The following is a 27,692-nucleotide window of genomic DNA, read 5'->3' on the forward strand; positions in this document are numbered from 1 at the left end:
CTGTTTGTGAGGTTGGCTCCGTAAGGGCTTGATTTGTCTCGTTAACAAACAAGCTCAAGCAAGAATACTTGATTAGGATACGAGCCGAGCTTGAGTAAGCTGAAGCTTGGTTCGAAGGAGTTGTTTTCTATTTTTGTATATGGCAACCTTTGGCTAGGAAGGGTGTGGCTAGCAGCATACGAACACAATACTTTTGAGGCGAGTAATGAGTTTAACAAAAACAAATAATGTACTTTTGTGTGATTGGATTTTTCAGTTTTGAACACAAATGATAAGATCTCAATTAGATCTTGCGGAAAAAGTTTTAAGATAATTAGAATATTGAAGAAACGTTCAGGAGAACATGGGACCGAGGGAGTACTTGTATGTATCAGATACTACTTAGTTGCACAATTTCTGAAACAAATTGATCAATGTTGTTAGCAGAGCTTCCACCTTCATCAACTGCCTCTTTGGCCAATTCTTTCCAACAAGCAGCATTCCTTCTAAGCTCATTCCCTCTTTCTCCCTCCATGACTTCTTTTACACTCACTTCTATCTCTTCTCCAGTAACAATACCTTTGTCATTGGCCTTTACCCTCAACCCTACATTCCACACATCCACAATAAACTTCGCATTGGTCGCTTGATCCGTCCACTGTGGCACAGCCACCATGGGAACCCCCAAGCTTAGAGCCTCGAGCGTTGAGTTCCAACCGCAGTGAGTCATGAAACACCCCACCGCCCGGTGAGCCAAGACTTTGACTTGAGAACACCAGCTGACAATTAGACCTGTCGTGGGGTTAAAACACTAATCGATTTATCAAGAACTACATGCCATAGAGCATTATGAACCAAAAATGACAAAGAAATTAATGAAGCAATAAGCTAGTAGACTTGAGAGATGAAGGAAAGTTGCCTATGAAGTCTGCGAGAGGTTCAGAGGCAGCACAAGTGTCATTGTCTTTGAGGCATATTTGCCTCCTTTTGTACAGGCACTTACAAATCATGAATCTCCTAGTGCACCTTTCACATAGATCATAACAACAGGAGTGTCAAAAATCTTTCTCAAGTATCCAGAAAATCAGAACTAGGTGTGCTGTCTAAGAAGCATAGACACACAACCGATCTCTCGTATTTGTGTCCAACACGTAACGGACATGACACGACAGTTTCTGAATAAGTGTTGGACACAGCTAGATACATGTCCAGTTTTTATTACATTTTGTTTAGTCGAACCCATTTTGGACACTTTACGACACGTTTGAGAACACATCATGAACAAGAGGTTAAAAATGCATTTTCCAAACGTTGGCCTACAGTTAAAATTTTCCAGCTGATGAAGCAATATCAACATCCCTCGAAAGTAAACTAATTCACTAACGTCCCATCTCTAGCCATAATGTTGAAATTGAATAGAACAGCCCTGTACATCTTTTTTTTTCCCCTACCGGAAGGCAACAGCTAATATGAGAAAAAAAAAATAAAAAATTAAATGTGGACCTTTCTCTGATGTTTCTTCCACGAAACCGCGGGGAAGCTTGCTCTCTTCAGAATCCCTAACCACCCACAAGAAGTAGCTGCCGCAGTTTCTCAGGCCACATGCAATTTCCTCCATCTGGTTTTCAGTTAAGCTCGCCAAGCTCCCGAACGATGCGTAAACGACCGAACCTTTTTCCATCGTGTCTAGCCATTTAATGCAAGCTTCAGCACCGGGCTGGAAGAGGTTGAGGCCATAGTCTTTGTCATTCTCCAACCTCCTGTCCAAATACATTGATGGAATGGTTGGCCCTATTGTCTTTATAGGCCATTGACTTGTCATCCAGTTCACTACCTAGTAGATGGAAAGTTTGCAACATGGATAACAATATGGTTAAAACACAAATATGAAGAAAATGCAGCCTACCCAATCCATTTTATATGCTAGAATTTTACTCTCTCTACCCCTGATTGGTTCTCTCTTTCGGGGATTCATAATTATTAAGGAACTCATCGTTGCACTTTTCACATTTTACTTCTCTACTATTGTATTCAATTTGTTGCAAGAGAGCATAGGATTTGGGGCAGGGGATGACTAGTTTGCCAAGATGTCACTCTTTACGTTTGTATGCATTGAAAGATGATATGAGATTGTCCTTGCCAAAAATCTGTCCTAATGCACTCTCGGGGTCCTTAAGGCTAACTTTTCCAGTGACTTTTCCCTACTAGTTTGCCAAGATGTCACTCTTTTCGTCACTAGACCAAAGTCGAAAATAATTCATATAAGATAATAAGATGATAAAAAAGACCAAAAACTCAGTATTTCCTAAAAAGTCGGTCTTTTCAGGATATGTAATTTTGCGATTCTCCCATCACTTCCTGCAGGCAGCAGCTGTACGTGCATCGGTACAAGAGGAGCGAGTTTTCTGGATGCCATAAGGTACATACCTCTTCTTCCAACTTGTCAAAGGTGTTAAACAAGAGCCAATCTGCCTTCTGAATATTGGAGAACTGGTTGATAATTAGGCTCAGCAGACCTGGGTACGTGCCCGTGTCAGAAATGAAAGACGGAAGGTCGTTCGTCTCCAGTAGTGGCATCGAAGGCAACGCAACCATAACCCCTTCTAACGGAAGCTTGAAATTCCCTTCGTACACATGATGGTAGATGGCAGTAACAGCACAGGATTGTGTAAAGAATGGAGCTCCACGGAGGCCGAAGCGTTGCGCTATTTCTAGAGCCCATGGCATACCCGAGTCATACACGAGTACCTTGTTGGGAATTCATCACAAAATTAATATTGTTCAAAGAAATGACATGTCCAAAGGTAGTTAACACTTTATCCAAGTTCTAGGATAAAATTATCCAACATACCTTAGCAGGGTCATCGTCAGAGCTCTTTTGTTTATCGATGAGTTCGGCTAAGCTCAGAGACACTGCAGCTCTGAAGCGCTCGACGTAGGCGACCATGCCCTCAGCTTCATCGCCTTGACCGGAGCCATCGGAAATGCACACAATGTTCACGAAGTTGGCTTGGACTTGGATGTTGGTGCTAAAGGCTCCGGGGGTGAGTAATAATGTGACCTTCACACCTTTTGAAGTCAAGTGCTTGGAGAATTGTAGCATTGGGTTTATGTGGCCTTGTGATGGGTAAGGAATGACTAGAACATGAGTTTTTCCAGCCATTTGTTCCTCTCTCTCTCTCTCTCTCTCTCTCTCTCTCTCTCTCTCTAGTATCTACATAATCATCAACTGACCACATATAGTGTGGTGACCAGATCTTCTAAAATTGCAGGCTATGAGTGTACAAACTGGTCCATATCGGTTGATGATGTAGACCAATCGGGAAAGATTCGACAAGCAAAAATCAAGGTATTTGAATCATTAATTGGCCTTTCAAAAAAAAAAATCGTTAATTGGGTTATTTTATTAGGAAAATAATAATGTCAAAATTGTGTTTGTTAACGTCAAAATTTTTGGTGTAGAAGAGTCTTATAACCTATATAACCTTTAAATGGTACAATTCTTTTATGCATAAGAATTTTGGCATTATCACCATCCATTTTATTATGACAACTTTCGTTATAAAAACTATTCCCTCCGTCCCATAAAGTTAGTCTCCTACAAAATTACGTGCAGTTTTCAAGCTTGAAATTAATATACTTACCGAAGAATTTTTGGTGCAATATGAGTCTTGTTTAATAAATCTCGATGTGATCCTTTGAACGGTGCAAAAAAAATTAAAAAATTATTTTAGTAAATACAGTTTGAAAATTGCACATGGTTTCAAACCAACCATAAACACACACACAGACAAATGATATTTACGTGGTTCCCCGAAAAAACGGGTACCTCCACGGAGAGCTTTACCATGTAGTTACACACTCCATCAGAATGATTTACAAATTCACACACTCCCAGCAGGTTGTCTCTGTCACTCTCTGATACAAAACTAAGAACAGGAGGAGGGGACCCTCTTCATAATTTCTCTTAATGAGAAATTTTTCAGTGCCGGGTGCGTACCACGTTATCCGACTGACATGGTGCCTGAGCAGGCACATTCGAGCAGTCCAAAAGTGTATTGGATGGCCAAAATTGAAACACTCTCTCTCATCTTCCTCTCTCCAAATCCGGGCCATCCAAAACCGAAATGGACAGCACGGATGCACCGAGCGGGCACCACATGGTACCCGCTAAGCGCTGAAAAATTTCTCTTAACCCGATTCATCTGCCACGAAAGCCTTCATCCATTTACTCCAATGGTGTTTGGGGAAGACTAGAGAGGATAGCTGTCAACACCAATTGGACTGATTTGGCGACTCTGGTGTACGCTATGAAGTGGTCCTAAGAGAAAAAAACAACGTTGGTATAGGATTCATGGCAGCCACTTCTATTGATGTATATCACATGTGATCAACAAATTGAATGATTATCATGAAATGTTGATGAAGTGATGGACCTTGTACTATGACATTTCTCCTACCATCGGCACATATGATCGAAGAATTCTGAGCCACACAAAGTTGACAGTCGTCTATATTAACAAAAGGTTCCTCTAAAAATCGCCCAGCAGGCTTCTCGTTTGGAGCATGTAAGCCAAAATGCATAGGTAAAATGTACAAAATCTATTTTAAGCAGCCACTTTTTAATTTCACTCTCCAACAATCATCTCCATTTTTTTTGCGAATGAATCGTTATAATACGAAAACAAAACAAGCCAGAGTAAAGAGCGATGGGGAGAAAAATAGCCATAAGTAATTATTGAAAAATGCTACAACATCGTGGTTTAGACTCTCCGGATGAACAGAAATCTTTAGCCAGCACTTCATCTCGAGCCTGGATACCTCTTCAGGCATAATTAAAAGAAGAAATGGAACAGATAAGATCAGTTTTGCCGGGGCAAAGCAATAGACCCAGGTTGGAAGTAGAAAATCACTCACACAATTCAATCTCTGGATTTGTTGAATTCAATTCAAGAAAAAAAAGAAAGAAGGTGAAACAACATTTCAATCAGTAGACCAAAGCTCAAAGTTTTTTACTTTTCCTTGGTTAGAATTATTAGTTGGTGGTCCATTTGGGAAGCTTCTGCAGGGCTCAAATAATGCATTGAGGATGATATTGGCCTTAGTCCAGCAGAGATCAGCTCATAAATGCTGGTGTTGTTCAGCCTAGTGAATTCCCAAGGCTGACTCACCCCTCTGTAGATGATTCAGCAGTTGTGGGAAGGAATGATGACGTCTCTATGGTGAGAGACATGTCACTTGGCTCTGGCGCAGAAGATGATTTATCTGTCGTTGCCATTGTAGGAATGGCTGGGCTAGGGAAAGACAACCCTAGCTTGCTTAGCTACTCTACAAAGACAAGAAGGTGGTGAACTGTTTTGGTAACCAGAGAATGTGGATTTGTGTCAGATAATTTCAATCTTCAAAGGCTATTGAATGAGATGATGCAATCTCTAACAGGCGATAAATCTGAGACACCAAACATTGAACGATTAGTAAGAAAACTTGACGAGGAACTAAATGGAAAAAAATATCTCCTTGTATTGGATGATGTTGGAACACAAGTACAAAAAAAAGGAATCGATGAGGAATTTTTTGCAAGGAATTGGTGGTTGCAAGGGAAGCAAAATTATAGTCACAACCCATAGTATGGAGGTGGTGTCAACCATGCGAACGTCTCCATCGGCTGTCGTCCGATGATAGTTGGAATATGTTTAGGAAAAGAGCATTTGGTAATACAGGACCAAGAGAAAATCAAACTTTGGTGGATACTGGTAGAAGAATGGTAGCACAATGTAAGGGTGTGCCATTAGCGATAAACTCTTTAGGAGGCTTATTGTATTCTAAGTAGCATGAAAGCGAATGAGAGTTAATTGAGAAGACTGAAATATGGAAGTCACTTGCGAATGAAGACGGAATTCTTCCGATATTGAGGCTGAGTTATGATCATTTAGCGTCCCCATGTTTGAAACAATGTTTTGCATATTGTTTTGTTTTTCCAAAGGACATTACCATCAATAAGAATGAGTTGATTCAACTTTGTATGGGTCTAGGATATCTTCATCCTTTTACAGGAAGCGACTTTAAAATGGAAGATTTAGGTAACAAATATTTCAATATCTTATTACGTAATTCTTTTTTTCAAGAAGTTGAATTAAATGAGTACAATGATATTACCAGCTGCAAGATGCATGACCTTGTACATGATCGATCTTGCACTTCATGTTGCAGAGAGCAGTTGTTTGACTTTGGAAACTAGTGAAGTTAAGAACCATCAAGATGTTCAGCATCTGTCATTGAACCTTGGGGAAGAAACAAGGTTAGATATTTCAAAAGAAAAAGTTGGAAACTTGAGGACACTACTTTTAACTGGACATCTCCCCTAGAAAACTGACTTTGTCAAATGTGTACGTGCCCTAAGGTTAGTTGAAACCCCTATGAAAAAGTTGCCAATTTCAATGCGCAAGTTCATACATTTGAGGTATTTTGACTTGTCAAACACAAAAATTGAAAAACTACCCAACTTTATCACCAGTCTCTACAATTTGGAAACGCTGCGTTTGCCATCGTCTCTACAAGAGCTTCCAAAAGAAATCCATAAGTTGGTTAGCTTGAGACATCTATGTATGGATGAAAGAGAAATTAATTTGAAGGTGTTTCAACCGATGATAGGGCATTTGACTTCTTTGCAGACATTACCATGCTTTGTTGTGGATGAGGATATGGGCCATAGGATTGAAGAGTTGGGAAGCTTAAACTAGCTAAGAGGTAGATTATGTGTTCACAATCTAATGCTCGTTAAAGGTAGGGAAGAAGCAGAAAAGGCCAATGTGATAGCCGGTATTTCACTTTGGACTTGGAAGATCTCACAGTAAGTTCAGTAGCCATGCAAATGTTTTGGAAGGACTTCAACCCCACAAGAACCTTAAGGGTTTAATACTCGAAATGTTTGAAGGAAAACGGTTTGCATCATGGATGACAAGTGTCAATCCCCAGTTCCTTCAAATTTGGTGAAGCTCGAATTAAGGTACTGCGTGGTATGTGAACAAGTCCCAACACTCGGACATCTTCCACATCTTGAAGTTGTTGAAATGGCGCATTTGGATAATCTAAAACGCATTGGTCCCGAATTCTATGGATTGGACGAAGGTATTGTTGGTTGTAGTAGCAGCAGTAGTGGGGCAGCAAGAGGCGGAGTTGTTGTAGACACCCTATTCTGAACTATCCAGATAAACCTATCTTACGGTCTTTTTGTTGCCCCAATGATGATTAAAGGTCGAGAACGTTCCGAGGTCGATGGCAGGTCTTGAGCTTTGAGCTTTGGACATTTCTCATTTAAACCCTTTAGAATTCCATCCTTAAACCCTTCGAGCCAAATGGCCCCAGCAAAACCCTACTTGCTTACGCCAGTGTTCTCTTGGCTTGCGCTAGTGATCTGTCACGTGTCGTTCATCGACCGTTGGCTCAGTTATCACTGGCGCACGCATGTCAAAACATGTCGCACGCCAGTCAAGCCCAATCAAATCAACTTTATTTAGCCATATGGACGAGACTTTTGTGCCACCCTGACGTGGGCTACAGTCCCTGATGATTACATTCGGTTGGCCCGTTCCCCCTCTCTCCTACACCCTCCATCAAGCCAAGTCCCATGCATTTAATGCATGGGAGGCTCTCCCTTTAACCAAACCAGCCCTAACCCAACTGGTTAAGGCCCTTCCTCAGTCCCTCTCTCCTCTATAAATACCCCCCCCCCCCCCTTTGCATTTATTTGCATGGGTTTAACCACATTAAAGAGTCCAACCTTTTTTTTACTCTCCTCTCTTGCTCTCTATCTCTTCTCCTCCATTGAAAGAGAAAGAAGAGGAGCCCACTTCCATACACCCCATTGTCTTTCAGTCACCATCCAACCTCCATCTTCAACCTTAAAGCTCAAAACCATCTTCAAACCTTAACACAAAAAGGTATACCACATTTGTGTGGCTTTCTGTTTTCGACCCCTGAGGGGAACCAGCAAGGTTTAGGCTAGCAATCAATACTAGTCCTGGCCTTGAACTGGTAAAATATAACAATAGTGTGAGATAAACTATGGCGCACGCTAGTATGTCATGCCGTACGCCGGTCATGACATTATGTGCACCACTGGCGTGGGGATCATTGATCGTCCATTTTTACTTGCTTACACTTCTGTCATCACCTTAGCATGCTAATAACCAGTTTTATAGCTTTTCGTATCCTAGAGCTGTTTAGGTGTAGCACTCAATATTTGCTTTTATTTGCTTTGGAGGGCCTCTGGGATGCTTTCTGGTCATGTTCCAGAGCCCAGATGATGCAAAGCCAAGCACTGGGTAAGGGATGTAACTGGCGTACGGTCTCATATGACTGACGTACGACAGTTATGCTAAGATCCAGTGGCTAGCCCTTGCATCTTAGCTTAGTCTTGGCCTCGTTTATGTTCCCACACTGTTTATGGGGTGTTCCGTCTATTTTCATGGCTTAAAGCCATTTCATCTGTCTGTAATTACATAACCGCTAATATATTGACTGCGTGGTTTGTTCTGGGTGTGCGCTGGTCCATTCCAAAGCCCAGAGGGTTGCCAACAAAGACTGTGAGTTCATGGTAAGTGGAGTACGCCAGTGATGAGGTGGCGTGCGCAGGTTGCGTTAGTATGCAGTAGCCTGGCCGGTGCATACTGGTGCGATACCTGCTCACATCCCTCAGAGCAGCATACTCCACCTTACTCAAACTGCTCTCGGTGCTTGTTCTCAATCTATGTTTATTATTGCAAGCAAATCATACATAAACATTTTATCACATAATGACAACTTGTTACAGTTTTAATCCCCATTAACTGTTCCCCCTCCCTAACTGGCTAAAAATGATTAATGAGAAAAAAATGCAAACGTTTTACGAAATGCCTGAGTAGAGACCGATATCCTGATTGGGCGAGAGGGGTGCCATAAAACCCTTCTCCTCTCGTAACCTGGCTCCCGAACCTCAGATGTCGAAGGTGACGACGGACCAGTCTATGCCTTTTCAAAAATCAAACGAACGTAGCAAACGTTTTCGAGTTCGGTTCCTTGGGTGTTTTCACCGCTAAAATCCGAGTGGCGACTCTGAATCGAAGCGTTTTGCCGCGCTTTTCAGACAGGGCCGCACCCGATTTTAAGATAACAAAAATCGAAAATTTTGGGGCGCGTGCCCACAGTTGTATTTCCAGCATTGAGAAAACTTAGTCTTTGTGATATGCGTAAGCTAGAAGAATGGTCAGATGTATCATCCTTGCCAGCAACTGCCGCCAGTGAGATAAAGTTCTTTCCTTATCTCAAAGAGTTGCTAATCTCCAACTGTCCTCGGTTGATAACTATTCCAAGTCAATTTTTATCTCTCCAGACCAAGGCCAATCCCCAGTCCCTTCAAAATTTGGTGAAGATTGAATTAAGGAGTTGCCAAGTGTGTGAACAAGTCCCAACACTTGGACATTTTCCCCATCTTGAAGTTGTTGAAATGGAGGGATTGGATGAGATAAAACGCATTGGTCCCGAATTCTATGGATTGGCCACTCGAAGAAGATACTTCAAACATAACCGTGAAACACTGTATTATCATCTCAATAGAAAAAGAATCTATGTTATGAGGAAGGACTGATTTTGAAAATATGCATTCAAATTAAGGGCTCAGATCTATTTTGCCCTAGATTGATGGTTCAGATTGCTTGCAACATTTTTATTTGCTCAGATTTTGATCCAAAAAGATCAAGTCCCTTTAAAACTCTTCCACAGAAAAACTTCGACTCTTTCCAAAGTATCTAGGCCCCAAATCAAAGTCCAAACACATAGCCTTTTGAAGCTCAGTATTCCCCGAATACGTTGTTACAGTCAGAGCCGGCTTGTAACTTTTGGGGGTTGGAAGCGAATTTCTTGAATGAGACCCCCCCTAAATTTTTCATAGATAAGTTGATTGACAAAGAGTTTCATAATAACCACATTACAAAAGATTTACCACTAAAAAATTGGAATTGGGCATATTTTATGTAGAGAAGGTTTAGATTAAATATATGCCGGCCTAATATAAATAGGGGTTCTAAGAATTTGGAGACCTTATTTATAGCTTCTTCTTTTTTAGGCCCAAAGCTTAGGCTTCCTTGGCTTCTCCCATAGAAAAACCCTATTGTTTCCAAACCAGCCGCATAATAGCAAGGCCATTAAGGTCAAATATTCACCCACAATCCAATAATCAGATTATACTTCCAAAGGCTTCACAAATCCATACTCTATTTTTCACACTTTTAGCAAACATTTTCACAAACTCAGATTTTGAGCTTTTCATAATCCAGACACTACAGTCTATGATCCACCAATATAATTTGTGCCAAATACTCATTCAAATTTAGGCCTCCGACAATATCATATGATTTCTTCGTTAGATGATGTTTGGTTAGGTCCGCTTTCTTACTTTTGTAATCGCAATTAGAATGATATTAACTCTTATTTATTTATTGTCTATGCTACGCCAAATAATCTATGGATGCAATTTAACAACTCAAGTAGAGACGTAACGAGCACGGCACTACAGCTCTTACGTATAACTTTACTTAAAAAAAACATATTTAGATATGAACCATTCTAATGGATTATATTCAACTGTACATAAAATATGAGATCCGAACAAATTAAATGTCATTAACCGCATATTTGTAAATTAATGCGAAATGGAGAAAATACTCTTCTAAAATTTGTGTAAGAAATTGAGACTGTTTTATTTGAGTAAGGCTTAATTTGATAAAGCTATGAGTCAAGAATTGAAACAATTTCAAAAAAATTCTCACATTTAAGTTGATTGATTTCACAATTTTAGTAAGAGATGCTCTAAAAAAAGCTGAACTTTCATTTAGGAAAAGACTTCTACAGCGTTTTTGGCTTCCTTTCTCATTGAATCTAATCAGGTTTTTTTTAGTCCCATTGGGGGAGACACAATCCCAAGCAATTCCACAATCACTATAAAATTATAAATCCAACCCAACTACGAGTCCTATTAAGGGGAGAAATAATCTTAACAAATACAAAGAGAATAAAATCCAGATGCAAGTGAAAAAATTCAAACTCTTGACCTTCTCGTAAAATGCAAAAGTTCTCGTTAACTGAGCTAGGTTCGTATGATTAGTTTAATCAGGTTGACCAACTACAATGATAGGTGTTGAAAAATGTATGCATTATAATTTGTGAAAATTTATATGCATCTCTATTAATTATTTTGATGATTAATTCAATGATATTTTTATTCGGCAAATACAAAATTATCGAAAAGTCGATTCCCGAACTAAATATTTTCGTGACCTTGAAATATAGCATAAAGTCTCTTGGATTCATGATTTATATTTACAAAGACTTTATTGAGCTCAATACATGCTTTAACGGATTTATTTAGATGAAATTGTGAGCCACAGGTTGACGAACCGGCTGACAAGCCGGCTGTCTGAACAGAAAGCTGTGACACTAGTTCTAACGGCTAGTTCTAACGGCTAGTTCTAACGGCTAGTTCCAACGGCTAGTTGTAACGGCTAGTTGTAACGGCTAGTTCCAACGGCTAGTTCCAACGGCTAGGAAGCATATGGATGGCTATATAAGGCATCAAGAACTCATTAATGAGAAGATACACAAGCTACAACATTCCATATTATTGCAAGAGCAATTTCTCAAAAGATCAAAGCCAAAAATTCTCATTGTTCTTCCACTTTCATATTTTTCTTGAGAGAAAATTTGTACAAGTCGTGAGCGATAATTTTCATACCTTCTTCACATACTTGTAATTCCTAAGCGAGTGTTTGAGTCAAACACTTGAAAGCTTAGAAGACCAAATTCGGGTTGGAATTTGGGTGTTATTGTTTTTGAGCGGTTTTCGGAGAAAACTCTTGCGGTTGTGCTAGCTCCTCGGGAAAGCTAGAGGCATTCGGTTTTTGTAAGCACCCGCAAGACTTACAAGTTGTAATCTTTTAAAGATTAGTGGAACCTTCAAGTAATTGCTTGAGGAGAAGTGGAGTAGGGCCGGACCGTGGACAAATCCGGACCGAACCACTATAAACGGGTTCTATCTCTCTATCTCTCTATTTTAATTGCATACTTATTGTTTGCATATATTGTTAGAGATAAATTTTTATCGGTGATTATTACTAGCAATCCTATTCACCCCCCCCTCTAGGTTGCATAATTTGGGTAACAATAGGGAATATAGCATCGATGACATGAACCATTGAACTCGCACATCTTTGAAAGGAAAATACTTATAAAAAAAATCACCTTGCTTCGATTTTTGTAAGCACTATACCTTGTATAAAAGTGACGGTTTAAGTTTGAAACTATCTTTTCGTCCATCTTATACCAGTTAATTGTACATTTATCGATATCCAATAAAGCTAATTTTTCATATATATATGCATTGTTCTTTGTGAGACATACGAGATCAACTATTTGGATTGTTGAGTTTGGTTAATGTGCCCCACAACAGGAGCATGGAGGAGTAGTGAGTAGTAGTAGGGTGAACTGGAGCTGATCCCAGGTTGGGGTGTTGACTTTAAGGGATGGTTGAGCCCAAAATAGTGTGGTCACCAGATCTTCTAAAATTGCAGGCTACAAGTCATGTACAAACTTGTCCATATCGCTTGATGATGTAGAGCAATCTGGAAAGATTCGACATGCAAAAGTCAAGGTATTTGAATCGTTAATTGGGCTATTTTATTAGGAAAATTAAACGATAATGCTAAAATTGGGTTGGTTAATGCCAAAATTTTAGTATAGAAGAGTCTTGTAACCTATATACATGGTACAATTTTTTATGCACTAGAATTTTGGTATTATCACCATCCATTTTATTATGACAACTTTTATTATAAAAAAACTCCCTCCATCCTGTAAAGTTAAGTCTCCTACGAAATTACGTGTAATTTCCAAACTTAAAAATAATGTATTTTATGCACAATATCGATCTTGTTTGATGAGATCTTTTTAACAGTGAAAAAAAATCAAAAATTTATTTTAGTAAATACATTAGTTTTTTAAATTTGAAAATTGTATGTAGTTTCGTAGGGAACTAACTTTATCAGATGGAGGGAGGATTATATAATAGATTTTTCTTTTCTTTAATACCACTTGCTTTGTCATGATTTTATTAATTTTATTAGCTTTTATTAGTATAATTTAGGATTTCTCTACCAATAAATAAGGACGCAACCCTCCTTGGCAATTCGTTCAATTATTCAATAAATTTGTAATTCTCTATATTCATAATATGCAAGACATTTATATTTTTCATTGTAATCAAGAGCCCGTCTCTTAAAACAAGATATAATAAATCCATCTGTTACAACGATATCTAACCCATTCGTCCACTAGAACGACATCTATTTGTTTTTTCGTAATTAAAATGCGTCCCTTGATGAGTTAAATTAAGTTGCAACCTGCTTAACAAGACGATGTGTTGTAAACTCTGCGGGAGTAGAACTTAGCTGATATATGAGTTAAATTAACTTCTTGGTGGAATCTGAAAGATGAAATTGTAATTATGTTTAGGTGCGTTTACGATCCAACTTTCTGTTGAATGTTTATTTTCTTTTCTTTTTCGATCGAGTAAGTTTCTATATATGCTTATCCCATTTCTCCCTCGATGTACCCCTTTCGAATTGATAAAAGGGGGTATTAACAATAAACGAGACTGGTTAAGATAGGAGGAAGTTGCTGAGATATTGGAACAATTTATGAAGTGGTCCTAAGAGAAAAACGGACAGGGGATCTTGTCGAGCATCGCCTTGCAAAGCGGTGCAGAGTGGCCGATCCAGCCGTTCATCTCGGCACGGATGACTCGGATTGAATCTATGCGCATATAAATCTGAACCGACCATTACTCGGTTAAGATCCTAGCCATCGATTGCCAAGATGAACGGCCGGATCGACCGCTTTGCAGCGGATGCTCGGCAATATCCCCATTCCAAGAAAAAGACGATGCTGGTAAAGGATATAATGGCAGCCACTTCTTTTTACGTATATTCCCATGTGATCAACAAATTGAATGATTTTCATGGAATGTTGTTGAAGTGATGGGCCTTGTAATCTGACATTTTTCTCGTACTATACAGTATCTTCACATATGATTGAAGAATTCTGAGCTACACAATTTTGACACTCGTCTATATATTAACAAAAGGTTCAGCTAAAAACCGCCTAGCGGGCTTCTCGTTTGAGCCAAAAAACCTGGTCAAAATGTACAAAATCTATTTTAAGTAGCCACTTTTTAATTTCAATCTCCAACAATCATCACCATTTTGTTTCTTCTGCATCCATACTTGGTAAATGGCTGCATGCAGCTAGAGAAAGGTTAATGTGTGCCAAACAGTCACTCAAAATTTAGGCCTCAAACAATTTCGTGATATGTGTGATTTCTTTGTTTGAGGGAAGATGTTTGGCTAGGCCCACTTTCTTACTTTCGTAATCGCAACTGGATCCATGATTGTTTGGTTCTCCTCTCAAAAATAATTTCTCCAAAACTTTTGACTGTTTCGTCATCCGTGTTTTTTCTTCTTTAGTGATTTTTTGTCAAATTTTTTACTTATTTTATACTTTTTGACTATACATAGCATACCTCTATTCAAAAAGTAAAAAAGTTTGTTAAAATGTTAATTTTTTTTTATTAAAGATGAAAAAATACGCAAACCTATAGAACTTTTTTATCTCAAAAATAAATTTCAAAACTGCAAACCAAACACATTGCATCGTCTATTCTACGCCAGCTGTTCCATGGATACAATTTAACAACTCAAGTAGAGACGTGTCGAGCACGACACTACATCTCTTACGTATACCTTTACTTAAAAAAAAACATAATTAAATATGAACCATTCTCATGGATTATATATACATAAAAATTTGAGTGCAGATGTCATTAACGTGTATGGGTAACTAAGAAAGGGAGAAAATAGTCTTCTAAAATTTGTGTAAGGAATTAAGACTGTTTTATTTGAGTAAGGCTTAATTTGATATAGCTACGAGTCAAGAATTGAAACAATTTTAAAAAAATCTTACATTTTAGTTTTGACTGAAAGACTCTTGAGATGCTCTTAAAAAGCTGAACTATCATTTAGGAAGACTTCGTTTGTGGCTTCCTTTCTCCTTCACTTTTATTTATAAGGTTTCGATCTCCTACCAACGTTTCTCTTGTGTTTTACATGCTATTCGCCGCGTTTAATTATACTTGGTCATGTTTAATTACTTGTAGCTGCAAACTTTTTTGTAACAGCATCGAAGATATATTTCTGTATATTCCATTAAGCAACAATTGTTCACAGCCTTTGAATGAAAGTTCAGGCAAGGTATGTTGAATTCCGAGACGCAAAATTCCCTCAAGAATTTTCCGTGATTTAAAAGATTATAAAGTGATTTTTTGATAATCGAACAAAAAACGCAGATGGGCTGTGGAGTCCAAAAAGCTTACCTTACCTTATAAGAATACACCTGGAAAAGGCACTTTCATATGGTTTTAGAGTACACTTAATTTCATAGGGTTTTAGTGGTTTAGGCACTGTCATTGGGTTTAGGATTTTAAGCACTTTTATAGGGTTTTATGGTGCACTTTGTTTCATATGGTTTTAGTGATTTAGGCACTTAATTAGTTTCATAGAATTTTAGTGGTTTAGGCACTCCGGCGAACTTTCTTGCAAACTTTCCGGTGGTGATGTGGCGGGAGGGGTGGAGGGGGGTGGGGGTGGTGGAGTGGGGCTTGGGGGTGGTGGAGTGGGGCTTATTAAGAAAGTGGACTAGGGACTCTATAAATTATTGAGGTAGACTAGAGACTCTACATGTTCTTTATAGTGGACTTATCACTAAATCATCAATAGAAAAAGAATCTGTATGATGAGGAAGGACTGATTTTGAAAATATGCTCTCAAATTAAGGGCTCAGATCTATTTTGCCCTATATTGATGGTTCAGATTGCTTGCAACGTTTTAATAATTGCTTAGATTTTGATCCAAAAAGATAAAAGGATCCCTTTAAAACTTTTCCATAGAAAAACTTTGACTCTTTCCACAACATCTAGGGCCCAAATCAAAGTCCAAACACAAAGCCTTTTGAAGCTCATTATTCCCTGAATACGTTGTTACGATCAGAGCCGACTCATAACTTTCGGGGGCCGGAAGTGAATTTCTTGAATGAAGCCCACTCTAAATTTTTCATAGATAAGTTTGATCGAGAAAGAGTTTCATAATAAACACATTACAAAAGATTTACCATTAAAATAATTTGAATTGGGCATATTTTGTGTAGAAAAAATTAATATATTCTAGCCTAATCTATATAGGAGTTCTAAGAATTTGGAGGCCCCATTTTTAGCTTTTTCTTTTTTTAGGCCCAAACCTTAGGCTTCCTTGACTTCTTCCTATGGAAAACCCTATTGTTCCAAACCAGTTGCATAATAGCAAGGCCATTATGGTCAAATATTCACCCACAATCCAATAATCTGATTATACTTTCGAAGACTTCACAAATGCATACTCTATTTTTCTCACTTTTTGCAAACATTTTCACAAACTCTGATTTTGAGCTTTTCATAATCCAAGCTCTACGGTCTATAATCCACCAATATAATCTATGCCAAATACTTATTCAAACTTAGGCCTCTGACAATTTCGTGATATGTATGATTTCTTCGTTGGACAATGTTTGGTTAGGTTTGCTTTCTTACGTTTGTAATCGCAATTAGAATGATATTATCTCTTATTTATTTATTGTCTATGCTATGCTAGATGTTCTATGGATGCAATTTAACAATTCAAGTAGAGACGTGACGAGCAAGGCACTACAGCTCTTACGTATAATTTTACTTAAAAAACATATTTAGATATGACCCATTCTGATGGATTATATTCAACTATACATAAAAATATGAGAACAAATGTCATTAACCGCGTATTTGTAAATGTGAAAGAGAGAAAATACTCTCCTACAATCCCAAGCAATTTCGCAATTACTACAAGTCCTATTAAGGGGAAAAATAATATCGAGACATAGGTGGAGAGATTCGAACTCCTAACTTTCTAATAAAATGCAAAAATCCTGAAGTGAGCTAGCTCCGTATGATTACTTTAATCATCAGGTTGACCAAGTACAATGAGAGGGGATATAGCATCCATGTTTTCACACTGAACCATCGAGGGAGCAAGTGGGTGCCATAGGAGTCAGCTCTCCCATCAATACCACAGTCAATCATGTGTCTAACTGTTTTTAAAGTTAAACTGTTCACGATCGTTCATTTTTTCGTGTAAAAACTCAACTTTTGACATATCTATCGATATTTGGACAAGCTGATTTTTTGTGCAAATACATTATTTTGCGAGCCCTACAAGATGCATGATTTGAATTTTTCAAAAAAATGCCCGAAGGAGGCCCACACAGAACTGTCCGGACAGCCCCTTGTCCGGTTGATCCGAACCGAACTTATTCTCTAATCATAATCCCATTTGTAGGCCCATTTTGAACTCACACTCATGATATGAAGTATGAACCATTAATCTCGTACATATTTGAAAGGAAAATATTTGGTTTTATACAAAAAAAATCACCTTGCTTCGATATTTGTTAATACTATCTTTTCGTCCATGCATCTTATTCTTAAACCAGTTTGTGTGTGTGTGCATATTTATCGATGTCCAAGAATACCTGCTATAAAAGTGACGGAAGAGTTTTCTTGTTTCTCACGCTCGCTTTTGTTTCTCTCTCTCTCTCTCTCTCTCTCTCTCTCTCTCTCTCTCTCTCTCTCTCTCTCTCTCTCTCTCTCACCTTTGTTTCCCATCCAATTCTCTTTTGAGGCTTGAGCGATCCAACAAAACTCTGTTTCTGTATTTTTCAAAATCGTAAAAGGAAAGATGTCTGTTTATCCTCTCATCTCTGTTCTAGCAGGCCTTAAAGTCTTGATTCCACTCGCAAAAGAAGCAAATGAATTAATCAAAGTTGCTACGTCGGATTTCAAAGGAGACGTTGAAACACTCGGCAGAAGGTTAGAAATGATTGAAGCTCTCTTGAGCGACGCTGAAAATAGCACAAGAAAGATAGAATCAAAAGTTCTAAAACTGTGGCTGAAGAATCTCAAACTTGCCATTTGTGATGCCGAGAACGTGCTTGATGAGATTGCTTATGAATCTCTTCGAACAAAGTTGGAGGCACAAATGATGGACCAGGTAAGCAAATTCTTTCGTCCCAAGATTGCATATAAGGTTAAGAATGTCAATTCATTGCTTGATAGAATCTGCAAAGAGGCAAATGAAGTTGGCCTTACTCCAGCAAATCAGCTCATAAATGCTAGTGCTGTTGTTGAGCCTAGTGAATTCACTAGTCTGACTCACCCCTTTGTAGATGATTCAAAGGTTTTGGGAAGGGATGGTGATGTCTCTACGGTGAGAGACATGTTACTTGGCTCTGGTGTAGAAGATGATTTATCTGTGGTTGCGATTGTCGGAATGGCTGGGCTTGGGAAGACAACCCTTGCTCAGCTACTCTACAAAGACAAGGATGTGGTGAGTTATTTTGATCTGAAAATGTGGATTTGTATATCTGATGATTTCGATGTTCAAAGGCTACGGAACAAGATTATGCAATCTTTGGCTGGACAAAAACTAAGTGGCAAGAAATATCTCCTTGTACTGGATGATGTTTGGAACACAAGTTTTAACAAATGGGAATCAGTTTGGAATTATTTGCGAGAAATTGGTGGTTGCAAGGGAAGTAAAATTATAGTCACAACCCGTAGTATAGAGGTGGTATCAACCATGCAAACGTATCCATCTCGCACTCATCGTTTGAGTGAGCTATCGTATGATGATTGTTGGAACATGTTCAGGAAAAGAGCTTTTGCCCATGGTGGACCAAGAGAAAATCAAACTTTGGTGGATATTGGAAGAAGAATGGTTGCACAATGTAAGGGTGTGCCGTTAGCGATAAACGTGTTAGGAGGTCTATTGTACTCTAAGCAGGATCAAAGGGAATGGGAGTTGATTGAGAAGACTGAAATATGGAAATCACTTGCTAATGAGGATGGGATTCTTCCTGTATTGAGGCTGACTTACGATCATTTACGGTCCCCATGCTTGAAACAATGTTTTGCATTTTGTTCTTTTTTTCCAAAGGACTTCAGAATTCAAAAGGATGAGCTGATTTGGCTATGGATGGGTCTGGGATATCTTCAGTCTCCTTTAGGAGGCAGTTTGGAAATGGAAGATGTGGGTAATGAGTATTTCAACATTTTGTTGCGCAATTCGTTATTGCAAGACGTGGAATTGGATAAGAATGATGATATTAAAAGTTGCAAGATGCATGATCTAGTGCATGATCTTGCACTTAATGTATCAGAGGGTAGTTGTTTGACTTTGAAGGCCGGTGAGGTGAAGGACCTTTCCGAGGTTCAACATCTAACATTGCATCTTGGAGAAGGAGAAGGGTTTGAGAAACTAAAAGATGCTAAAAAATTGAGGACGCTCTCATTAACTGGACATCTTCCTAAGGACTTTAAAGATGTCAAACATATTCGTGCCCTAACTTTAAAGATGATTGATGTCAAAGAGTTGCCAAGTTCAATGCGCAAGCTAAAACATTTGAGGTATCTCGACTTCTCAAGGACTGCAATTGAGAAGCTACCAAATTTTATCACCAGTTTCTACAATTTGCAGACATTGAGACCAAACAACACCACGTTGGCAGAAGTTCCAGAAGAATTTCATAAGTTGTGTAGCTTGAGACATTTCTGCATCAGTCATCCACCAACTAATTGGAAATGGGAATGGAAATTGATGATGCCGAAGATGATAGGGCAATTGACATCTTTGCAGACACTTCCATTCTTTGTGGTTGGCAAGGACAAAGGCAACAACATTGAAGAGCTTGGAAGCTTAAGCAAGTTAAGAGGAAGATTTCATGTTTTTGGTCTCCAGCACGTAAAAGACGAGGAAGAAGCGGAAAAAGGTAAAATGCTAGAGAAATCAGGCATTACCGAGTTGGAGTTACATTGGGACGGAGACTTCGGAAAATCCCACGTTAACCATGAGGATGTGTTGCAAGGACTCAAACCTGGTAGGAATGTGAAGAATTTATTACTCGAAGATTTTGGGGGACGAAGACTTGCATCATGGATGAGCAGGGATGCCCAGTTCCCACAAAATTTGGTTAAGATCGAATTAACGAGGTGCAGAGATTGTGAACAAGTCCCAACACTCGGACAACTACCACATCTTGAAGTTGTTGTAATGGATGGTTTCGATAATCTGAAGCGTATTGGTCCTGACTTCTACGGATTGAATGAAATAATTGTCGGTGCTGGTAGTAGTAGAACACGGGCTGCACCAGCAGCAGTAGTATTCCCGGCATTGAGAAAACTCACTCTTTATCGTATGCCTCAACTAGAAGAATGGTCAAACATATCATCATCGCATGTCGTTGCCGCGAGTACAATGGAGTTCTTTCCTTGTCTTGAGAAGTTAGGTATCTTTTTTTGCCCAAAGTTGAGAACAATTCCAGGCCATTTGTTGTCCATTCAAACTTTAGATACATCTGGGGGAAGTGGTGGCTTTCCGACAGAATGGCTGGGTAGCTCCTTCCGGCCCTACTTGGTTTTAGACGTAAGCAGTTATTCAACAAATATTGCTATTCTCATCACAGAATTGCTTGAAAAAAGCCGTAAATCCCTAAAGGTTCTGACAATAGATATCTACAAGCGGTGTTATTTGCCAAACCAGCTACTAGACCTATCGTCTCTTGAGATATTAGTGATAAGCCACAACCATAATCTGGTGGATATGGTTGAAGATAAAGAAGCAGCATTCGATGGCCTAACGTCTCTTCAATATCTTTCGATTTCGGGGTGCTATGAGTTGAGATTTTTGCCAAAAGGGCTACTAAAGCCAACCCTTGTAACATTGAAGATTCTGAACTGTCCGAATCTGGTGGATATAGTTGAAGATAAAGAAGCAGCATTAGATGGCCTAACGTCTCTTCAATTGGTTTTGATTGAGGGGTGCGATAAGTTGAGATGTTTGCCAAAAGGGCTACTACAACCAACCCTTGTAACATTAGAGATTTCTGAGTGTCCGAATTTAGAAATGGCGCATCCAGAGGAATTGTGCACCCTCTCATCCCTTGAGAATCTGAGAATAAAAAGCTGTCCAAAATGGAAGAGTTATTGGGAGGAGGGGCTGCTCTGCCTTGCCAGCCTTAAAAAATTGGAGATAGGGGAATTCTCAAATGAGCTTGAATATTTCCCCTGGCCCTCCTTCACTAGTAGGGCAGCTGCTGCTTCCCCCAGTAGTGCTACTGCCGCTAACGAAGAATCCCCCTTCATCTCCCTGGAGTCTCTGAGTTTAGTGGGCTGGTGGAAGCTTAAGGATCTGCCTGACCAACTTCAGCACCTCACTACCTTGAGAGAGTTGAAAATTTGCTCTTTTGGAGGGTTGGAAGATCTGCCTGAGTGGCTGGGTAACCTTTCATCTCTTCAAACTTTGCACCTCAGATTTTGCCACAGCTTGACGAGTTTTCCCTCACTGGAAACAATCCAATGCCTCACCAATTTGCATACTGTGTTTCTGTTTCGATGTCCCCTTCTAATGGAAAGAATCAAAAAGGAAAGCAGCGAAGATAGGCCCAAGATTTACCGCAATCTGTCGATCAAGTACCTAGACTATCTCCGACCAAGTCCTTTCCGATTTCCGTTCTGCACAAACAGAGTCATTACCGGCGTTGACCCAACCCCACCAACATCGATCGCTGTTGCCTCCCGCCAGAAGTCACCTTCCTCTCCCACCACCACTCCAACTGCTTCTGCAGCGCCGTCCGCACCACGTCGTTTTCTTCGGTTGACAAAACCAGGTATTTAATCTCCTATCTCCCAAATGCCATTGGAAAACAATAGCTCAAATCTGGAGGTGGTTCTTAGTAGTTTTTTTTTTTTAAAAAAAAAAAAAAAGGTGTGTTTTGAAATACAGTGAAATTTGCAAGATCAAATTAAAATTTAATGAATTTTACTAACTTTTATTGTTGCCGGCCGGAGGTGTGGTCGTCGGTTACCGGCTGAAAGTAGTTCCTGGGCGGAGGTGGGAGGGGAGTAAAGTGTGAAATTGTATTTAGTGAATTTCACCGGTAGTTGAAGGGTAAAAAGATAATCTTCATCATGAGATTTTCTTTAGAGGTAAATCATTAGTGGCTATATTATCTTATCTCCCCCACTTGCCCGGTATTCGTGATTTCTTCTCCTCTATTCAGCTCTGTGTGTGTGTGTGTGTGTGTGTGTTTTTGTGTGCGGTAAATCTTGTATTGGACAAAATGCAGGTGTGACCTCTTCATTAACCGACCACAAGAACTCAGGTGAAGAGAAAGAGAAAGAGAAATGAAAATTCAAGACAATATGGACTAGCGGCTTAAGCTTTCAAAATTGAGTCCAAGGTAATAAGTTATTTTCATGTTCTTTTCGTACTTTAGTCTGTTTCAAGATGTACTTTATTCAGAAAGATAAATTACTATTCTGATACTTCCATTTCTTTATTGTTTTTGAGGAACGTAGACATAACGATACTTTCATTTCAATAGGTAGCCAACAAATAAAAATGCAGACTTGATGCATTGATTCTCTTAAATCTGTTGAGTTTAACTCTTGGTGTCTAGTTTTCAGACCTGATGCATTGGTTTCCCTTTTTGTAGTCTTCGTGCGTTAAAAGTAGGCTAGCATTTCTATGCCATCTTAACGAGGAAGTTTTATGAGTCCAACTCTGTTTGCACTGATGGAGAGGATACTGTGGAGCTAGAAGTATGAGATTATGAACTCATCTACGGGATTCTTTGAAATGACATGTTTTCAATTTTTAATCAATGATCAGTAATTATCTATCTGACGATTTCCAGGTTTTTTTTTGTCATTTTACCTAATGAAGCTCCTGCCCTAAATGATGTAATGCATACCTTGTCAACTGAGCTAACGTCTTATTGTGCCAACTGAAAATTTCCTATCAGTAGCAGAGCATATCCTGATGTGGCTGAACGTGATGAGGTTTCATCAGCACTCATAGATAGGGTGCATATCTCCATTTTCTTGTGAAATCGCCTTCTCATTGTTCCTATTTTGGCCCACGAAGGGTGATGGATACTGAAGCATCTGACAAATTAGCTATTTAATGTCATATTTCATACTCCAGGATGACGCTATGCTTCAGAACCTTGAAAAGGAAATTGATGATCTCGATGCCAAAATTGGAGACCGATGGCGGCTACTTGACAGGTTCGTGATAGTCTACGTACTTGTATGCCCTGTTGTTTTTTTTCCCCGAGTTCTACAAGTTTACTTAATCTTTTTACTGTTGAGATTATACATATGTTGTTAAGACTTAAGAGGGACGGGTTAGTCATCAGCTCCAATTTCTTGCAGTCTTTTGGGACGCAGAGGTGTTAACCTTGATTTATATAATCAGATTAGGCCAGACTAATGCTGAATCCTAATCCACTGTCCTGCTTATATATCCTTTGTATTGAGATTTCGTGCATTGGTGGTAACTGAAATGTAGGTCTGGTGTTGGTTACTCCTGATGCTTGATATTTGTCTCTTTCCAAAAATGTTAAAATCTGCAATTATATGAGCAGGGATCATGATGGCAAAGTAACTCCTGAGGAGATGGCAGCTGCAGCTATGTACTTGAAGGATACTTTACAGTACAAGAACTCATTAGCAACCTTTCCAAAGACTGAGGTCAGTTATTCTTTAAAGTTTCAATTATTTGTTATATGCATGTCTATTTCCTGGGAAGTAATGGTACACTCTAAACCACATTTTTTGCTGCCATAACCGGTAACTAGCCATAATTATTTGTAACACCTCCATACGCACCATACATACCGGCGTGACAAAAACGCCACAGAATATTGTTGTAACAAATCAACTTTTCTGTGCTATAAACCTGTTCATTCCTATACCACAAAAACATCTCTATGTTACACACCATATGTACCATAGCTTTCTCTTTGTCGATTTTAAAAATGTTTCAAAAGCTTCTCTTGAATATCGATTTCAAGCTAAATCTCAGTTGTTTTTTCAAGTTTTTGAGGTACACATGTTTGTGTGAAACTTTCATCTTGTGGAGTGATATTCTTATGAACTTGATTTCTACAGATGGTTAGATTCTCGTTGAAGACATTGTGAGATTGGGAGGTCGAGCAGAAGAAGTTATTTCAGCTGAAGCTGGGGAGAGGTAGATTAAGATAGGATGCAATCTCTTGTGCTTCTTGTTATGATTGTCAATGTTTTTTTTAACTATCTTTTACGATTGTTACCCGGGGGCTATATTTCCCAAGTGACATAGAGAGAAAGTTTATAGTAGTTCTTTCAAGCAGTCTTACGAAAAACCATGCGTTTCTAGTGCTGTAAAAATCAGTGGTGAAATTGTGGTAACAAGACGACTTTTATGTACACGGAGGCTCCTAGTTCTTGGCTTCATAATTACTATCTTTTGTACTTGACATGAGAAAGTTTTGTCAAATATTGATGCATGTTTGAGTATAATTGGTAATTCTTCTTTGTCTTCTATGCTGAAATTAGTTGAATATCTCGAAGTTCATGAAGGGACTTTTTCTTCAATATTGATAACTTTGACAGAATTACAAGTTTTCCATTTTGTAAATTTTCACTACGCATCCTAACTCTACGTTCTTATGAGTTACGTTCAATATGACCTAAGATATGCTCATATTTGGTGGTAAAAAACAACCGCCTGCAGATATGTATCTGGTCGTATTCAGTTGTGTGCGATTACTTACTAAATGCTTGTTGATTTTAGGAAAATAATTATGACTATTCGTGATTAAATTTCATGTAATTGCAGTAGGATGCCGAATAGGGTTGAAAAGGAACTGAGTGTTTGCGAGCTTGGCTCAGTAAGGGCTTGATTCGTCTCGCTAAGTTAACAAACAAGCTCAAGCAAGAATATCAAGTTGGATTAGTATACGAGCCGAGCTTGAGTAAGCTGAAGCTTGGCTCGATAAGAACTCGACAAAGGCTTTGCTCAGTAAAAGGCTCGGTAAGGGTTATTGAGGGCTCCGTTGCTGTCCTATTTGATGATCAGGAATTATTTTCTATTTTTGTATATGGCAACCTTTTGGCTTGGAATGGGGTGGCTAGCAGTATACGAACACAAGACTTTTGACGCTTACGAATGGATACCAATGACGTCTTTTTTTTTTTTTATGAATAAGATCATTTCATGTATATATTAAAACAAGAACAAGTATAACAAAACACAACAAAATAAGCAGAAACAACAAGAAAACAAAAGGAAAAACTGCTCAACCTTTGGGTAGTTGATCTGTGAATTCAACTTGGTTTAACAAAGACAACTAAAGTACTTTTGTGTGATTTGATTTTGCAGTTTTTGACCACAAATAACAAAATCTCAATTAGATATTGCGGAAAAAGTTTTTAAGATAATTAGAAAATTGAAGAAAACAGAAGAAAAAAAAAAACAATTGTTTGAGATGTTCAGGAGAACGTGCGACCGAGGGAGTACTTGAATGTCTCAGATACTACTTAGCTGCACAATTTCTGAAACAAATTGATCAATGTTCTTAGCAGAGCTTCCACAATTGCCTCTTGGGCCAATTCTTTCCAACAAGCAGCATTCTTTCCCCCTCCATAACTTCTTTTACACTCACTTCTCTCTCTTCTCCAGTGATGATAATACCCCTGTCGTTGGCCTTTACCCTCTGTGGGGGCTTCGGTGATGGCCTCGGTCATCTAACTGGACCACCATTAACCGAAGTCTCATATCAGGCGGGACAGTGCATATTCTCCTCTTTATTCGCTCGGTATCAAGTCTCCTGTTGGAGCTTCGGTTATTACCGAAGTACAAGCATTCCGTTAAGGTCTCTTGAAAGAGTGTAGCACACCAAGAGGGAACCAAGAGCGACACGTGGCGGAAAGAATCATCTAGGCCAGGTCTGGCCATGTGCTTCGTAACCGTCTTATCCGGTGCGTCATCTATGACGTCACCCGAGGCGGTTACCTAAGCATGACCTCCACGCACTAGCTTGGAGCCCAAGTTAACCCAGGTCTATAAATACAAAGGGATACTCGTCTTTGAGAGGTAAGCCATATCTCCCTAACCCTAGACCTAAACTTCTCTTCTTACATCTAACTTGATCGTCGGAGGGTCACTGGGCTAAACCAGCCCTAGTGACTTGTTGCAGGTTCAGAGGCAGGTGAACGGAGCAACAGAAGAGAAGTACTAACTCAGGTCAAGGTCCCTCCTAAATCGAATCCCTACAATTGGCGACTCTGCTGGGGACCTAGCCACCCTTTCAACTTTCACCTCCGTTCAACGTCCAGAATCAAACATGGTGGAGATCGACGACGCACATCACGGTGGTACCGCCCACGGGCTCGGTTCCCTCGTGGACCACAGCCTGGCTACCGGCGGAGCGGCCGCCCTTGGAAAGACCCATGTATCCGTCGGAATTGGCGCCGGAGCGTCAGCTCCAGACTCAGGCCCATCTTTCGAGCTCCACTCCTACATCCGCCATCTTGAGCGAAAAATCGACGAGCTCACGACGGTCATGGACCGCGACAGACACGTCCGAGACGAGTTGGCGGAGATCAAGCACCTCCTCATCTCCCCATCTCATTCCTCCGGGAGCCGCAGCGGAAGGACAAACCGTCACACCCCCCCCACGCAGTCACGAAGCCGGTCACCTGCTAGAGCACAGACCCCGCCCCTCAGTCAAGGATCGTCTCGAGTCACCAAGGGCAGCGGACACTCGAGCCCCAAAAGACGCATCGCACAGGGACCGTTTCCGCTCCCCTGTGCAACTTCGAAGGAGGCCATCGGCCTTTGACAGGCTCGGTGGTGGGAGCGTCTCTGCCTCCTCCACCCACTCGGTCCTAGTGGGTAGGATAGGCCGAGAATCTACCCCTAGCCTCACAAGGGCAGCCAGGGGGGATGACGGCCTTGTCGAGATCCAAACTCGAGAATACCGCGAGCGCCTGAAGGGCCCACGACCTAGAAGTCCCATCGTCTCGCACCCCGGCGGCGCACACAGCAGGAGCCCGATCACCGAGCGCCTCGAGCCCTCCGCTCGGGACAGCTACCGCCATCACCGCCAAGAGTGTTTTTCCAGAAGATCGGTTAGTATTGTTCCAAAGAGAAAGGAACATGAACGATTGGACAAACTTTTCCCCAAGAAGCGTAAAGCGACTGAGTGTCCAGACGGCCCCGACCGTTCGATCCGACCTCATCGCGACGCGCGACTTACACGACTCACGACCTCTCCCTTTACGAGAGAGATCGACTCGGTTAACCCCCCCCCCCCCCCCAAAGGATTCACCCAACCCAAGTTTGCCAAATATGACGGCAAGACCGAGGCGTACACTCATCTGGTTCAGTATAAAACTGTCATGTCTCTGTTCCTTCAGAATGAACCCTCGGACGACGCCTTTTTGTGCAAAGTGTTTCCTGCAAGCCTCGGCAACTTGGGCGTCACCTGGTTCAATCAACTCCCGGCTCGGTCAATCTCCTCGTTCGATTTCCTATGCGATGTCTTCATGGCCCGGTTCGTAACAAGCAACAAGCACGAGAAGGAGATCGACTCCCTCTTAGCCCTCCGCAAGAGGAACGACGAGGCGCTTCGGCAGTACGCCGGCCGTTATTGGGAGTTATTCAACGAGATAGAGGGTTGCG

General features: G+C 40.1%; 3 protein-coding genes across 9 annotated transcripts in view; 2 read left to right on the top strand and 1 right to left on the bottom strand.

Annotated features, from left to right (window-relative positions):
- Positions 1–210: 210 nt before the first annotated feature.
- Positions 211–3,289, bottom strand: LOC131301594 (mogroside IE synthase-like). Of its 2 annotated transcripts, none has more exons than XM_058327958.1 (4): positions 2,831–3,289; positions 2,407–2,727; positions 1,483–1,813; positions 211–771 (listed from the first exon to the last, which is right to left on the bottom strand). In XM_058327958.1, the coding sequence occupies exons 1-4, from the start codon at positions 3,140–3,142 to the stop codon at positions 371–373; spliced, it is 1,365 nt and encodes a 454-aa protein (XP_058183941.1). In that variant the 5' UTR covers positions 3,143–3,289; the 3' UTR covers positions 211–370. The 2 variants fall into 2 exon arrangements, with proteins under 2 accessions (XP_058183941.1, XP_058183942.1); XM_058327959.1 differs by having other exon boundaries at positions 1,483–1,809; positions 2,403–2,727; positions 2,831–3,205.
- A 1,435-nt stretch (positions 3,290–4,724) lies between these two features.
- Positions 4,725–6,719, top strand: LOC131301582 (uncharacterized). Its single transcript, XM_058327944.1, has 6 exons — positions 4,725–4,808; positions 5,085–5,323; positions 5,387–5,522; positions 5,963–6,059; positions 6,190–6,277; positions 6,380–6,719. The coding sequence occupies exons 1-6, from the start codon at positions 4,725–4,727 to the stop codon at positions 6,717–6,719; spliced, it is 984 nt and encodes a 327-aa protein (XP_058183927.1).
- Positions 6,720–17,849: 11,130 nt separating this feature from the next.
- LOC131301595 (putative disease resistance protein RGA3) overlaps positions 17,850–27,692 on the top strand; it is a 34,079-nt gene continuing 24,236 nt past the window's right edge. The window contains exons 1-6 of one of the 6 annotated variants that reach the window (XM_058327963.1): positions 17,850–21,849; positions 22,309–22,422; positions 22,567–23,047; positions 23,169–23,251; positions 23,611–23,716; positions 24,137–24,550. In XM_058327963.1, the coding sequence (XP_058183946.1) occupies positions 17,865–21,849; positions 22,309–22,370 (4,047 nt within the window). In that variant the 5' untranslated portion in view covers positions 17,850–17,864 and the 3' untranslated portion in view covers positions 22,371–22,422; positions 22,567–23,047; positions 23,169–23,251; positions 23,611–23,716; positions 24,137–24,550. Of the gene's footprint in view, positions 21,850–22,308; positions 23,252–23,610; positions 23,717–24,136; positions 24,551–27,692 lie in introns of those variants that run through there. The other 5 variants (XM_058327960.1, XM_058327962.1, XM_058327961.1 and 2 more) reach the window with 5 other exon arrangements.

This window comes from Rhododendron vialii, chromosome 9a, assembly GCF_030253575.1.
Source record: "Rhododendron vialii isolate Sample 1 chromosome 9a, ASM3025357v1".
Lineage (NCBI taxonomy): Eukaryota > Viridiplantae > Streptophyta > Magnoliopsida > Ericales > Ericaceae > Rhododendron > Rhododendron vialii.

Excerpts from the sequence above, each read along its gene's own strand:
- LOC131301594 (XM_058327958.1), bottom strand. The coding sequence starts at position 3,142 with ATGGCTGGAAAAACTCATGTTCTAGTCATTCCTTACCCATCACAAGGC. Across the intron at positions 2,728-2,830 it reads CTGACGATGACCCTGCTAAG|GTACTCGTGTATGACTCGGG; the intron begins GTATGTTGGATA and ends ATTCCCAACAAG. Across the intron at positions 772-1,482 it reads GGAAGAAACATCAGAGAAAG|GTCTAATTGTCAGCTGGTGT; the intron begins GTCCACATTTAA and ends ACCCCACGACAG.
- LOC131301582 (XM_058327944.1), top strand. The coding sequence starts at position 4,725 with ATGCTACAACATCGTGGTTTAGACTCTCCGGATGAACAGAAATCTTTA. Across the intron at positions 4,809-5,084 it reads GAGCCTGGATACCTCTTCAG|TCCAGCAGAGATCAGCTCAT; the intron begins GCATAATTAAAA and ends TATTGGCCTTAG. Across the intron at positions 5,523-5,962 it reads TGGATGATGTTGGAACACAA|GACATTACCATCAATAAGAA; the intron begins GTACAAAAAAAA and ends GTTTTTCCAAAG.